This window comes from Pan troglodytes, chromosome 1 (assembly GCF_028858775.2).
Source record: "Pan troglodytes isolate AG18354 chromosome 1, NHGRI_mPanTro3-v2.0_pri, whole genome shotgun sequence".
NCBI lineage: Eukaryota > Metazoa > Chordata > Mammalia > Primates > Hominidae > Pan > Pan troglodytes.
Genome location: NC_072398.2, coordinates 33208799 through 33225863, shown reverse-complemented (window position 1 = coordinate 33225863; position 17065 = coordinate 33208799). Strand labels below are relative to the sequence as shown.

At 35.8% G+C, this 17065-nt stretch overlaps 1 protein-coding gene across 1 annotated transcript in view; it reads right to left on the bottom strand.

The window, feature by feature from the left end:
• USH2A (usherin) overlaps positions 1-17065 on the bottom strand; it is a 798713-nt gene that overhangs the window by 258879 nt on the left and 522769 nt on the right. Inside the window, exon 40 of the mRNA XM_016938662.4 lies at positions 6494-7122. Coding sequence (XP_016794151.3) covers positions 6494-7122 — 629 coding nt within the window. The remainder of the gene's footprint in view (positions 1-6493; positions 7123-17065) is intronic.

The following is a 17065-nucleotide window of genomic DNA, read 5'->3' as shown; positions in this document are numbered from 1 at the left end:
TCTAAAAAAAAATCATGGCACCTTCAAAGTTCCCCATTTTAAGCAGAAACTTAGACATGCAGGTTAGTTGATTGGCTTCAGGCTTGAAAAGAGTAACACCCAAAAGCATAGTAAGCAACTTCCTCACTTCTTTAACTCCATCAAACTATTTTTAAGAACTTTATGAATAAGAGCATTTATAAAGATTGATATATGGGTTAAGAATGGACTAAGAGATGATAAATGTCTCAAAGCGGTGTGGCTTTAGGCAAAACATTTAACATCTCCAGGCCTTGGAACCCTCATGTCTAATGTGATGAGACAATCCTTGCCATCATGTGTAGACATAAGATTGCATAATTCTAAGAGTATTTTGTCAATAGAAGATAAAAATGTACCATAAAGAAAGATCGTGTGGGAATATTTGACTCCGTACAGTGTAGCAATTCCTCTTATGATGGACTCCCCTGAAAAATTCATACAGAACAAGATGTGCAATAAATATTTGTTGAAATAAAATAAAGTTGTCTTTCAAAATGTCTTCCTTTCCTTTAAAAATATTAATCTTAATTTTTAATTTCAAATATTCTATTTGCATTTTTTCAATCAGACAGAGAAAGAGTACAAATATATAAATACAAGAAACATTAATTGTGGCTCTGTTTTATTTCACTCAGGTGAAAACTTAATAGTCTGAAGTTTATTCTTCCATACTTTTTGTATGCTCATACAAGCAAAGCAAATATACTCCTGCATATCCTAGGTCTCTCTCTCTTTCTATTTTTTAAAAACTTTTCACAGAAAAAAAGTTCTCTACCCCTTATGCTGGAACTTGCTTTTCAGACTTAATTGATTATGGACACACCCTATTATTGTTTACAGTTGCATAATATTCCTTTCATGGTTGAAAACAAATTATTTGTTAATCCTACTGACATTATTTTATGCTAAAAATAATATTTGAAAATGTATGCAATATGTGCTCTTGTGTTTATTTCATATTGGAAAGATTACCAAGTATTGCCATGCCAAAAGGAAAATGCATGTTTAATTTTAATCATTATTGATATACTACTTTCTTAAAAAGTTGGGGAAATTCACTTTATCACAAACAATGAAATTATCTATGATCTGTGCCTCCACAAACTCTTGAAATTACTGATATTCGTTTTTGCTAATATTACTTGTTTCTTTAATTAATTTTCATTCCCTTGACTTTATGTGAGGTATGAATGAAAAATTAATTGTGGTTTTTGTCAATATTAATGGTAAAAACCGTAATTACTTTTGCATCAACCTAATATATCCTCTTACCTAAATTATTTTCTATTAAAGTAGCTTGTTTTATAAATTATTAGAAGGCCTATGTATATTAAGGTGAAATTGATTTGTCTGTAGTATGTGTTACAGATGTACTTTGCAGATCTATCTTTTGGATGTTAACTTTTTTTGGTGGGTGGGGGGGAAGTTTATGCCTTAGAAAATCAATCAGATTGTTTCTAGCTACATATAGCTATCTTTTTTTTTAAGCTACTGAGTTTCTTTTTTTCTTTAGAAAGTGCTCCCCTACATTTAGATTAAATTCTCCTTTTTTTCTAAGATTTTTACTTTTTTAACATTAACATTTTTAATTTATGGGAATTTATTTATAATATGATATGATAAAGGGATCTGTTTTTTCCTTACACATTGATAGTTGGTCGGGCTGGTATCATTTTTTAAAGCAAACCATTCTTTACCAATGAAATAAAATGCAGATTCCACCTACAATAAGTCATTTCAACAAATACTCGTTATCTATACCTAAACTCTCTAGTTGGTTCCAATGACCATTTGTCTTTTTCATGCCAGTACCATATTATTGTAACTCAATGGCTTTAAAGTAAGTTTACATACTACAGAAAGTACCACCTCATTATTCTTCCACAATTTTCTATAATATTTTCAATCATTTAGTCTTCTATTTATACTTTAAAATCATTTTATCCAGCTTCATCCTTGAAGCCATCATTCTCAGTAAACTAACACAGGAACAGAAAACCAAACACCTCATGTTCCAAACACCACATGTTCCCACTCGTAAGTGGGAGTTGAACAATGAGAACACATGGACACAGGGAGGGGAACATCACACACTGGGGCCTGTCAAGGGGTGGAGGGTAACGGGAGGGAGAGCATTAGGACAAATAACTAATGCATGCGGGGCTTAAAACCTAGATGAGGGTTTGATAGGTGCAGCAAATCACCATGGCACATGTATACCTATGTAAGAAACCTGCACGTTCTGTACATGTATCCCAGAACTTAAAGTAAAATAAAAAATAAAAAATTATTTTATCCAGTTTGAAATAAAACAAACAAAAAACATCGGCATTCTGATTTGAATGATGTTCAGTTTATATGTTGACTTTGGAAGGATTGTCTTGTTATGGAGTTAAGTCCTTCCATCCAGGAAGATTGCACTTTTTTTCCATTTGTTGCAGTGTAAAGAAGTAGAGAAGAACATAGGCTCCAGAACCCTATTGCCTGGGTGTGAATTCCAACTCTTACTCCTTATGTAACCTTATGCAGATTACTTAATCCCTCATTCTCAGTTTTCCTGTCTGTAAAATGGGAATGACAATAGCATCTATCTGACACAGTTGTAGTAAGAATTCAATGAAAGCAATTTCTAGAACATAACATGAACTCAGTGAATATATTTTCATTATTATTTTATTTCCTCTGTTTTATACTTTTTGTCTGTGGTTTATTTTAAGTAGACATCAAACATTGGCCCATCTTTAAAAGTCAATGAGGTTGATGATTAAGACTCAACTTCTTTTACTTTGCTTTATTATCAAACCCATAAATGAGTGACCCTAAGTATACATAGCAGAGGGAAGGAAGCTACACGTTTGTGGTCTGGGTGACACTGTTCCTTGTGGCGCACCTGCCAAGGCTGGTGGCTTCACCTGTCTGAACTGAGTGAGGACCCTACTGTATAAGAGGAGCTGACAGCTGCAGGATTACTCTATTTTATTCCGCTTCACCTGTGAAAAAGTGGACAGGGGCATCAAGGTTTAGAGGCTCATGATGTTATCATAAAAGAAGTTTTTTTTTCTTTTTTTTGGTGCATCATAGTCATGCAACTTAGTTATTTATACATGTTATTTCTTATCAATCCTCAATTCAAGGCTTCAGTGCAGCAGTTTATACATTGACTTTATCCTATTTAAGTACCTTCTTCCTAATCTGATTTTACTTTGACTTTTTGTTAGAAATAACTTCTTAATTGTATGCCTCTTTTTCTGCATCTGTTGATCAAAAAAAAACCATATGGGCTTTCTACTTTAATTGGTTGATGTAAGACGTATGTTGATAGATTTTTTGATGTTGAACCATCCTTACATTTTTAAAATGAAATCAATTTGTCCTTGTATATCATTCTTTTAATATACTGCTTAATTCAATTTGGTAATCTTTTATTTAGAAATTTTGAATCTGTACTCATAAATGAAATTAGTCTATAGTTTCATTGAACTGTTTTAGGTCTTGGTAGAGCATTTTTACCAACCTTATAAAATGAAATACATTTTCTTAGGTTATTAAATATTAAATAAAAGTGCATGGCTTTCACTTATTCAGGTGACACAACTCTTTGACATTATATATATATTTTTCTTGTAATCAAATAAGATTTTAAGCATATTATTTCATCTATGCTGCTGTGCTCTCCAATTTGCCTTTCTCAAGGCTCATATTTATGCCAAGTCATATCACCTCTTTTAGTACTTACTAATATGTTACATTGCATTTATTTTCTAGTTAGCCTAAGTACGTGTTGTCTCTCTTGATTTCCCTATTGGACTGTAATTCTTACAGGTGGCATTGTATGGAGAAAAAAACCACATTGCACAAAATGAGTAACACTAAGGTGAAATACCAACTCTGCTCCTTGTATTATCCCCCACCCTATCAGCTGGCATTCCATATTTCTCTACACTCAATTCGTTCTTCTCCCCCAAGTCCTTATTACTTCCAGGTATGTTACATAGTTATTTGTTTGCATTCTGTCTAAAATGTAATCGCCATGAGCCTAGGGACTTCATCTTGATCTCTTCTGTGTCCCTACTGCCTAAAAGAGGCACTTACAAAGATGTTCACTCATGTACTGATGTTCCGTAAATGTCAATAGAACTGAAATTATTATTGTTACTGCTGTTAATATTACTGTCAATTTCCTTCATCCATCCTAATACCTGGAACAACCCTCTATGATAAATAGTTGAATTAATTTCTTAACCAATGCATTAATGACTATCCTTCTGTTATTTCATATAAAATATTTTCTATTTGCAATTTGGACTTTTAAATCTCATATTTTACAAAGAGAAGTTGTTGTTTAGCTGTCATATACCTCTGTTTACCAGCTAAGCTATATCACGAGAACGTCTACTTCGGTACAGTCTTAAGATCGTTCTGAACATGTGAGCCAATAATACTGAAGGACAGATATGTTATCTTAATACTCTTTAAATAGTATATAGCATTAAATACTAGACTCAGTTGAATATTCCTGCTGATTCTCCTTATTGATAACTTTTTATTTCCTAGTTATAAGATGAGAATAAAAAGTGTGAATTTTTAGAATATTACTAGTGTACCATGTTCATATATTTCAGACACCTTCTTAGAGACATTTAGATTCCTGACTTGGGGTTACCAATGCCTTGTGGCCTCAGGTGAGTGCCTATGAGATTCAGCTTTCTAGCCACGCTAATCTAAACTTCTCTAGCAGGCTGACAAGCCATGTATATTGTTTAATTCATGGATGATATTACAAAATCAAAAGAGGGTAAAAATGTGAAGAAAAAGCCAGGCAAGCTGATACTTTTAATTATTGTTTATATATGCTGAATCAAGCAGAATTGTACACTGAGTTCCTCCTCTGAAAATACTTTTGTTTTTTTTTTTCTTTTGAGATGGAGTCTCGCTCTGTCGCCCAGGCTGGAGTGCAGTGGCACAATCTCGGCTCACTGCAAGCTCCGCCTCCCAGGTTCACGCCATTCTCCTGCCTCAGCCTCCCGAGTAGCTGGGACTACAGGTGCCCGCCACCACGCCTGGCTAATTTTTTGTATTTTTAGTAGAGACGGGGTTTCACCGTGTTGGCCAGGATGGTCTCGATCTCCTGACCTCATGATCTGCCTGCCTTGGCCTCCCAAAGTACTGGGATTACAGGCGTGAGCCACCGCGCCCGGCCTGAAAATACTTACTCTTTTTCAGATCGGCCACAATCAGTAACGCCTAGTTATAAGATTTTTATTCGAAATAATCCAGAACAATGTCAATTATGTAGTGTTGCCTTTGTAAAGAGACTGTGTTTGTTTTGTTGCATCATAGTGATTCGTACTGCTACCAAAGTTTTACAAAATTCCCCCAAGATTGAAAAAAAAAAGTCATTTCTGGAATGATTATTAACTCTATGCTTGGGTTTTGTTTTTGGTTTTGTTTTTATTTTGAATCAAGAGCAATTCTTTACATTGCTCAGTTCATACAATAAACATCGTATATCGTGTACTTAAAATTAATTTCCCATTAGTGTTTAATGAATGGAATTCTATACACATATTTATATCAAAAATGTGTGTTGCTTTGACCAGCTTCATATTAAAACTAACAAAGACTTTTAAAAATAGCTTTTAATTTGTAGGTTAAATTAAATTTCTCCAACAATTTACACTGTTTAGCATCACCTAGTGTTTGCTTTTGGTGGGGGAGAGAGAACACACAACATAGATTCAAGTAATAATTTCAGCAGATGAACTTTGCTGTTATGCAAATGTCCTTTGTTTTGTGCTCCGGTGAGCAAGCTACTGTACCAATGCTTTTGGCAGTAGTACAAGACTGAATCCATGGAAGCATGTGTGTATTTACACAAAAGAGGCTTCTAAGCTACAAAACTCCCTCCTGTTTGGTTACACTAATTTCCCTTGAATGAAGTTTGTATGCCAGCCAAAACAATGGTAGTTATCCTGTCCTCTAGAGTTCATTCCCAATAGAATGAGGTGAATAATTGAACACTTTCTGGATAGCCCGTTAATATGCTATTTTTCTTTCTTTCCCCATTACTTTGATTCTTTGATTATTAAAAAATACCAGACTATTGGTAATGGAAAATTTTGTTAATATGCTAATTCATTCCTCCTTATTTTCCCATCTCTTCTCATTTTCTGATCTATTTAAATCTGACGTGGTGGTTAAGCTAAGCATCCCATTGTGGCATTCAAAATATTTCAGGTGTGCGAGGCAAATGGAAGCATCTCAACAATATAATTAAGGGGATACAGGGAGAAATGAAAAACTGACATCGAATTTAAGATAGTTTGGGCCAAAGGCCAAAACCCAGTTTCTCCAGTGAATGCCTAAAAAAACAAATGCGTTTGTTTAGTCAGTAGATGGCTCTGTTCAACACAGAGTCAATCCAGGGTACATTCCTAAGTCTGCAAAGGAGAGAGAATAGTCAGTATCTTACCTGGACTGCATCGGGTTCCAGCACCGTCACCACAGGTGGCTGCACCCCAGCAGGTCGTGACGGTCTTGTGGTAACTTCTACCCAAGCACTGCTGTTTGTGCCTCCATGAAGAGTGCTCATCAGTACCCGATATTCATATTTTGTCCATGGGCTAAGAGCAGAAGTCTTGTCAATAAACCTCATGGAATGACTCCTTGGGAGAGTCACCAGGGTAGTAACTTCTTCCTTTCCTTTGACTCTTCTCTCAATTGTGAAATTCTCCACCAAGCCATTGGGGTGGGTAGGGGGTTGCCAAGATATAATCACAGATGTTGGAGTATCAGAGAACAGCTCTGGACTTGGGATCCCTTCCGGTGCCCCTGGGAGTGTCCATACAGTCTGGGACTCTGGCGAAAGGGAACATCCTTTTGAAGTGCAGGCTTCTACCTGAAACTTATAGGCAGTGTATGGGTGTAAATGCATCACTGTGCAATTAGTGACATTTCCAGGAGTTCTCAAGTATAGACGGCCATGTAGATAAATGTTATAATGGGTAATAACCCCATTGGATTTTCTAGGATGCTGCCAGGTGACCAACATCATTCTTGACTTCACATCCAGAAGAATCGGAGGAACTACAGGCCCAGGTTCTGTAAAGTAAAATAAATCCAGAAAGTCAGACCTCTTGGAAATGTCCCACCTCTCCTCAAAGCTAAAATGAGTGATAACTCTGCTACAAGGATATGAAAATGAACACTTGGTAAAGGCCAATAAGTAAATAAATAAGTGCCATAAAAACAAGGACTGTGATTGCTTTGCTCATAAATTTTGCCTGTGAAATACTTGTTGAATATTATGAAACTAAAATTATCATTTTCCTCTCTAAGACAGCTTTATCAAAATCATGTCTTTTTATTCAAGCCATTGGTTAAAAAATGAGGATTTAAAAAAATAAATGTAATAAACATACAAGAGGGTAGTTGTTACTAAAGTTTTAGCTTCCACTACATTTTTTTCTGGAGCCCCAGTAACTAATTATAATCAATAACACTATCATAACAAACTTGCATATTTTACAGCCCAGTAAAATCCTTCAGCATCTCTCATTATATATTCCATATTATACTTGGTTCTGTTTATCATTCTAATCCATGTTTTGCAATTTATCTACTCCCTGTTAATATTATAGGTGATTTTTTACTGTGGCTATGACAGAAGCTGCCGATTTAGCTCTTTCACCTACTGATAAATAAACAATGCACAGATCTGACCTTTAGGTTAACAGGTTTTATGCTTGCTCCACTCAGCACTCTAACTGATTCAATTATCATAAAGGTTCAGGAGGCTCCATGAATACTGAAAAAGGCCCACCATATGCCTGCATAGGTGTTGTGGAACAGCAAATATTCTGCAGCCCTCCAGAGAAATTCCTTAATTGTAAATAATTTCACCATGCGACACAATCAAGTCACCTTGAATGCAAACCCCTCAGCCTGCGGAGGCAAAGTGTTATTTAAGCTTTACTGGGCTGCGTTAACTTCTGCAATTTGAAGGGCTGTTAAGTTTTTCAATTGAAATTTCATTTAAAATGCAGGTGCTTTTTATTATATTGAGGCTTTACTGCTCTCTAGGTACAAGCAAGAACATGGTGCAATAACACAAATCTGGCTCAATCACTGATCAGTAACAGCTGTAATTCCAGAACATTTAGCATTCTTATAAACCACAGCCTGAAATCTATAAATTGCTAAAACAGATCAAGAAAATACTATATCCCCCTTTTCTGCCCACAGCAATTTTGACATTTATGAGATTTTTCTGTGAACATTAGATTTTATTGAAAATCTTTAAAAAAGATATACTTGGATTTAGTAATTGTTTAAAACAGCATTGATTCTGTGAGTGTGTGTATGCGATTCAGTGTTACAACGAAGGTTGAAATTTTAAATGCAACCACTGCTTCGCAGGGCCAGTGACTGCAATAATAGTTGGTTATATGAGTATACTTTCACACAACAGGATCCACGTATTTGTCACCAACTGGATGGATGGTAGAATCATAATCACTTTTCAAAGCAAAAGATGTTATAGTGCACTAACTCTGAAATCAAGCTATTTCTGACATTTGGTAATGTATCCTATTTGAAGAGAAATCCCTAAAAAAACCCTAAAACCAGCAGTCTTGGTATAAATCACATTTTCCGTTTTAGTCTCTTGTTAGCTTTCATTTTAAAGCTTTCTTAAAACCACTATGCCATTTCTTACTTTTGCTCTCTGGTATACAGTAGCAGTAGCAATTATTATATCAAAATGGGGATACAGCTCCTTTCTTATTTATACTTGTCATCTAGATTTGGCTATTTCCCAGAGAAAAGCAAGTACGAGTCTTGTAAGATATCAATGTTGTTTTGAAATCTAAAAAAAACCCCCAAATCCCCTGAGATTGGGTTTCGTAAAATCAATGGTGGAGATTCAAGTCTTTAATGTCTAACCTTATCTCACCCTCTCTTCCCCAAAGAGAGTAATATACACTTAAAAATCAGAATATTTTTTATTAGGGTTTTCATCTGGGTCTTGCATAATTATTCCTCATATGTGAACTATCAAACTGTGAGCTTCTTCAGGGAAAAGAAACAACAATGATGCAATTTGTTCTCTGTGATTGGGGGATAAGGCTTTTATTTCTCCTGCATATGATGATAGTATTATGGGTGAAACATCCATGATAATGAGATGAACTTGCACTTCAAACCCCCACAGTACACAGCCTTTTCTTAAAGATGATCTCTTATCTTGGGAAAGGAGAGATGTTCAATTTCAATTTCATGATTTTTTTCCCCCTTAAAAGCCAGCATACATTTTATTAGCTTCCCGCTCTGGCTGAGTAGATTCGCCGCTCTTGTTGCAGAAGGGTCCTTTAACTTGGGTGATTCTGGAGAGGAAGCTGAAAGCAGCTTAATTAGCTCCTTTGGCTAGGGAAGTGTTAAAACCTGACTCCTGGCACTCTTTCAATTTAGTGCTTTAAAATGATAAGCCGAATCATCTAATTCTATATACAAATCAACTGGCCTGCAACTGCATGGTTGAAAGGGTCACCACAATTATGTAAAACATGAGTAATAACTATAATTGGGGTAGTTTGCTAATACAATAAAAAGCTCTGAACATGAGAAAAGTTATGCTCACAGCAGTAGCTATCACTTTCTAAAGTAAGAATTCATGGATGAAATGACATGAAAAAGATGGTTATAAAATTTTAATGGAATGATAAAAGGCAAAAGTCAGCCTCTCAGCTGAATTCTTAAAATCCCTATATATCACAATCAGCTCCTTAACTGTAAAATCAATGTGGAGTATAACATGTTGTCAATGCGGCTGTCACTGGAGGGGAGACTGGGAGTATGACAGGCACACAGCTCAGCTGGCCGGTGATGAAAATACAACCTTACAGCGCTCTCCGTGGGTGTAATTGTTTAGAGAACTCCCTCCTGGAGCTGGGAACAGGAGCATCCTTTCTGTCCAGATCACAGATTCATATTTCAAACCATTTCATTGCAACATTAATAACGGAAAGTAGTTTCATTTTGGCAAATGAAATTATCTTTTATGGGAAACTATTTTGCTCATCAGCTTCAAAAGCTCAGCCCCAGCCTAAAATAGAGTAATAAAATTGTTAACAGAGGAATCTGCTTATTTAGTTTTTATATTCAGGTGTGTATATTGGAAAGGGTGTGTGTGCACACACTTGTTTGTATTTGTATACATGTGTATGAATACCCAGTTTGAATGACTCACAACTTGAATGTGTATATAACTTTCAGTGGTTTTGTGAGTCTTCTCTACTTGTTTGCTATTCGAGTTACCCATGACTGATCAGTCAGTTTTCTTGTTACATTCTCATTGTTGCCCTGAAGCAACATTTTACCATTCTAATTAAAGCCTCGCTAAGTTTAAAACCTCTTTTTGGTAATATTAACTCCATAAATGAGTATCCCCTAAATTTACCAGTGAATTGAAAATCAAAATGGCAAATATATGGATGTATAATTATATAAAGCAATATATTACATGCTAATTGTTAATGTAGCCTTTTGTTATTCACTACTGATATGTTAACAGAATAATGGATTCTATCTTGTCTTTAATCATGAATTCTTTTATCGATTTATTATTTATACCCCAACTACTTCCCAAAAGAATTTTTGACAGCTCATAATAAAAGAACCAAATGTAAGAGGAGCAATAAAATAAATATTATTAATCTTGTGATAATAAAGAGGGTACAACAGTTATTTCTCAAAACAAAAATTAAGAATGGGCACTGCAGTTTTGCAGAAAAATGAACTTTCAGCCTGACTCTGATAAAAAAGGAAATGGGCTGTATAACATAGGTAACATTATTTAATGAAAGAAACCTCTGAAGGCTAAAAGGCTGTTGGAATTGGAAGGACATTATTTGATAGTTTGCAAATAGGAGAACCAATATTCGGGAACTATTTTTCTCTATTTCTCCTGATATCAGGAGAGTATTGTTTAGAAAGAATGTTTCAACCTCTAGAGCTGGGGCATATTGTGGGGTGAATCGTAGTAGATGCATCTGCGATAATTTGGTGCAGAAAATAAAATGCATTGATGTGAGAATTCATGAAGTCAGGAAAACATCCTAAAAAACCTAAAGGTCATCACATTCACTCCTTATATTTGGGCAAAACTTATCTGAATTATTCCAAATATAGCAAATCAACTCTGTTTACAGGTACATTATCAAAATGAGGAAGATAACAAGATTAAATGAATCTATGTATTGTTTTAGCATTACAGAATGTTCTTTTATAGGCAGCTGCTATAGAAAATGCTATAGAAAATGATTATGGTAAACATCCATCTTTTTGTTAATAACCAGCAGTTTTTAGATACTTGACTCTCTAAGAATTTAAGATTTGAGAATTAAAACTAAACTCATGCCATTAAATATCAACCTGTGGCAATTAGCTTTGAATGATCTCACATAGTCCACTGAGAGTTTTCAAATATTGACAATTTAACTTTTTCGAAGCTAAAGAACAAGAACAGTTTTTTAAAATAGTGAAAGGCCAGCAGATAGCATTTCTGGATAATGAGAGGATATACTGTTCCTGCTAAAGTGTCTTGCACATAATACACCCTCAATAAAATTTAAGTAGTGATCATAAGGCAGCTATGATAAAATTATTTTTTATTAATTTCTTAAAGTAAACATAAAAAACCTGATTTTTCATTACTTTCACCTGCAGTCTTCAGCTGTAAGAAACACAGATATTACAAGCACTCTATATTTGGAAGAGGAGTGTGCTTTAAGTGCCCAGGGGAGATTCAAGAGCTTAAATGGGAAATTGAGGCAAGGAGGATAGAATTTTTGATTAATCAATCCATCCTTTCAAAGGATTCCGTATTGGTCATTTTTGGCTTGAATAAGTTCCTTTTGATCTTACACTATAAAAATAAAGTATAAAAATAATTGTAAATATTTGAATTTGTTAATTCTGAAAATTCAGGAATTTGTGGAGAAAATCTATGCAACAGAAAACAAAGTATGTAGTGAAAACATGCAGAACCATTTTGCTCTCAAAATCAGAAGATTATAAATGTTATTTTTGATCATGGGTCTTCTGTTCTATGTAAAATAGATACCTGAATTACTGTTTGAAAGGATAAACATGTCAGCAATCAGAGGTTAGTACTTAAGGCAACTGGAAAAATATTTGGAATGGAGAAAGCAAAATAGTTGTGTAGCACTACTGAAACTTGTAGTTCCTCTTTCTTCATTAAATAAAAGGTACTCATATAAATATGTTCCACTCTCATTTAAAAATATTCCCATTTTCCTTGTGTTGCATAGAATGCTCTTAAGGATGCAAGTGAAACTTTAAATTCTAAAATGCCCTAAACATAAGATGTTTGTCATGCAATATTAGTTTTAAAATTTCAATAATCTTAAGGGCATATGTGCGCTTAAATGATTCGGAAGTCCTACTCTATAATTATCTTGATCAATTTATCAAATTTTATACCACATGTTTCCTTCCTCTTCTGTTACACGGTCTCAGAGTATTTTACTCTTATTACAGGTTGTGAGAATAAAAACAGGAAAAATGGTTTTGTTTTAGAATTCTTTCTACACATCCCTCCCCTTCATTCCGAATAGCACATGATTTGGGGCTGGCAGAAGCCTCTCTAACTAGAACATTCGTTAGCCTAGCCAAGACAGCAGCCAATATTGAATCAGAGGGACAGCCAGAAGCCTGCCTCTGACCAACGGAAAAAAATGAGAATCACTTTTGGGATGTCCCTCTCTTACATTCACCTCTTGTCCCCACCCTCCTCGCCTCATACTCAGAGGCTGGAACGACCGACAGGACAACCTGAGAGTTCCTCTCCAGGTCTCATATGTCAGTGCTCTCTTACAGCAATTGCTTTCCAGCCTTACCCTGAACCAGTGGAGATGGTGTAAATTTGAACTTTGATATTAAAGTGCACTCCAAATATAAATCATTTCCAATTCCTCTCCTGGTCTTCTCTGGGTAGGCTTTCCTGGCCCTCATGTTGAGGGGCCATGCCCTTCCTCTGAGCTTGCTCTCATGGACAACTCAGCTCTTTCACTCTAACTATGGTTTTACTGTGTGTGCTCCTTGCCAGACAGAGGAAATTTCAAGGGAAAAACAGTATCATATCCATCCTTGCAACTTTCATATCTCTTTTAGTCCCTGGTACACAGTAGGTACACGGTAAATGTTTGCTTGATTGAGTTTTTGTGGATTTACTTCAATCAAACTCTGCTTTTAATCAGTACTTTGAGTAAGAATTTTGGGGCACCTACTCTATATCAGACCCTTCGCCAGACACTGGTGATAGAAAGATAGTTGAGACAGATCCCTAGGTCTTGAGATGTTACAATTCAGAAGGGGATATTGATGATTCACTAGTAAACACAAACCAAAATTCTAAGGGAGCAACAAGAAGGAAAACTTCACAGAGGAAGTGACACTTGAGCTGGGGCTTGATGAATGTGTAGAATTATGTCAGGCAACGAAAGAGGAAGAAGCATGTTCTGTTAGATCTAGATTTCAATTGACCTCACATTGCCTTTCTGTCTTACTCCAGAAGAACCTCTGTTCCTTTGTAAATTACTATGAGTATCTGAAGGATGGATGAAGGTTGCTGAGGGGAAAAATAAAGCAGGACCCAGGCAGTAAGACAATTTCCTTCATTGCCCTCTCCTCTGTTCACAGTGCAATTATAAATGTGAAAAAATAACAAGATGTAATGCAATGAGCAAATATAGCATGGCAATGGTACAGTCTTGTGTCACCTAATGACAGGAATACATTCTGACAGATGCACCATTAGGCGATTTCATTGTTGTACAAACATCCTAGAGTGTTCTTACACAAACCTAGATGGCACAGCCCACTACACAGCTAGTTTGTGTGGTATAGCCTGTTGCTCCTAGGCTACAAACCTGTACAGCATGTTACTGTACTGAATACTGTAGGCAATTGTCACACAATGATAAGTGTGTATCTAAACACAGAAAAGGTACAGTAAAAATATGATATCATAATCTTATGGGTCCACCATCATATATGTGGTTCATCATCAACTGAAATGTTGTGCAGCATATAACTGTACTTAAAATATCACTGTGTCATCAAAATAATGAACAAATGAAAAGTTGTCTAAGTAAACCTACAGAATAAACTGTTCGAATTCCACAGGTTTTATGCAGTAGTGCCTCTTAGATTAGTGGTTAAAAATATAAATATGGAATTTTAAACTACAAATTTGGGAAATGATCAAACATTTAAAAATATATGACAACTAAATTGTTAAAATCTACAGTGAATTCAAGTTTGGGTTTTTTTTTTTTGAGGGTAGGGAAGTGATTTTTAGAAAATGATTTCAATTTCATTAGTTGATCTAATTGCTTGTGTATGCCATATATGTTTGTCATTAAAATGACTGAAATTAGATATTCCATATTTCAATCTTATTTCCTGGGAAATCTTAAGAGAAACAGATTATCTAACTTTTTTGGGCTGGGGAATCCACAATTTTAAGAAAAAGTAGGTTAATTCATAGTTAACACAAGGCAGGATTTCGGTAGGCAAAAGAATACATCCACATTTAAGCTGAGGTTTGAAAAACTTGCCCTCCCTGCCAACTCTAATTTCTACATGCATGTACTATACAGAAAACAATTGCAAACATACGAGAGAGAAGGAACAATCATATAATCAGGAGTGATGGTTATCTCTGTTTTCAAGATATCAACATTTTCAGCTGCTAGGCAAGTGCCTTCATTTTATTAATCACATGCTCCCAAGCCTAACATATTCTTAGGACATTTTTGCAAGCTGTGGACATGCCAGGTGCTTGGACTGCCAGCAGCACATTTAAAAAATAATGTGTTGTTTGTATTTATCTGGTTGCAAACAGTTAAACACTACACTGACCAAATTGGCTGGAACAAACATCTTTTATTAACACACGTTCAACAGGATTTAAAATATTCATAGGAAATGTGCATTATTATTATTTGGCATCAGCACACTAGATTTTAAAAAATGCATGGAACTGGATATTGGTGGCACACTGGTGTAAATGACAAATTATTTGAAAAAAAATCTATTAAAATTCTTCACATCCTGTTTCCCTGTCCATGATAACTTCTCTGCACCCACGCATTTGCTTCTCTGGCTGTAGCTCATTGCCTGCCTAGATTTCTCTTTGTGGTTTCACCTGTGTCACAGGCTTGCTGAAAATCACTGTCTTGAAATGTCACACTAAAAATATTGCCATTGGTGACCCATTTTGGCACTGGAAAGCTGTGAGGCTGTGGCTGATGCAGAAAGGTGCCTGTTGATGGTATGGAATTTAAATGTGGGCATGAGGCGACTTCTCTGTTTCATTCTGTAAGACGATATATGAAATTTCTACATTGAAAATTGCACTTTGGGTTGGCTGCGGTGGCTCACACCAGTAATCCCAGCACTTTGGGAGGCTGAGGCGGCTGGATCACCTGAGGTCAGGAGTTCGAGACCAGCCTGGCCAACATGGTGAAACCCATCTCTAATAAAAATATAAAAAAAATTAGCTGGGTGTGGTGGTAGGCATCTGTAATCCCAGCTACTTGGGAGGCTAAGGCAGAAGAATTGCTTGAACCCAGGAGACAGAGGTTGCAGTGAGCTGACATGGTGCCACTGCACTCCAGCCTGGGCGATAGAGTGAAACGCTGTCTCAAAAAATGAAGGAAAGAAAGAAAAGAAAAGAAAGAAAGAAAGAGAAAGAGAAAGAGAGCGAGAAAGAAAGAAAGAAAGAAAGAAAGAGAGAGAGAAGAAAGAAACAAAGAAACAAAGAAAGAAGAAAGAAAGAGAAAGAAAATTGCACTTTGGTGAGCAGGAGGTGCTGGTCAGGATCAAGTAAGAAGTGTGATTCTGGCATGGAGCTGTCAACATGGGTGGTTTTATAAGCAATGCTTTGTAGCCTTGACAGAAAAACTGCTTGTGCCCAATGCCAATCACTCAGTCTTTGTCAATTCAATTGCACATCCTTTCAGAGATGGCATCCATCTCCACTGACATCTAAAATATACAGTACCCTGTCACCATGTCTCAGGTGCACTGCTAACATAACCTGCAGGTACACATGGCCTCCTTCCAGTTCTTTGCTATGTATGTGACTTCACAGTATATACACAAAGCAGAGGAAGGAAGAGTTCATTCGATTTGGAGAACGGATTTAAACACAAATAATGGTTATGAGTTGATACCTGCTATTTATTCAAGTGTTACTAATTCTTACTTAAGGAAAATGAAGGGTTAATACCACTCACTTTAAACTCAAGCCCTAAATATCACAACAATGGTAGGGTCTCTGAGTATGAAAATTCTAACCATGTGTATGTATGGTCTATAAGACTTGTTTTATAGTAAAAAGGAGACCAAAGGTAAGTTTGCTCAACAAAGGATGCTATGCTAATTGGTATTTTACAATATTTTGGACTTTTGCTTATTTATGTGCTACCTCCCTGCCTATAGATGGCAGGTCATGGCCCTCATTCAGTAAAAATTGTGGGGAGATTACCGCTGAGGAAGTTTGAGTGTTGCCCTTTCTCTAGGAGAATAAAGAATGCTGTGCCAAAAAAAAAAAAAATGCTTTCTCCCTTCTTCCAAGCATTCTATTGAGCCATCACCTCTGCAGTGGGTTGAATAATTATTTTTGGTTAATCTTTATTTAGTGCCATCAAGCATGCTGCTATATATAAGAAGGAGATTACAAATCTATCTTCAGTTGTTTCAAATGTTTCTTCAAAAATCTATTTTGAGTGTGAATTCTTCAGTCCATAAATCTGGTGATCATGGTGTCCAGATTCCCCAGAGTGTATGTAATGTTCCTCCTAAAAGGTGGTGAATTAATGCTTTCTGGACTTTGGGTGCCATTTATTGTACTGTGCTGATAATTTACTAAATGATACCCTTGAGAACAAAAACACTGAGTGTCCCCTTGCAAAGTAGCTAACTTTCTCCCAAGGAGTAATTACGAATTGGAAGAAAT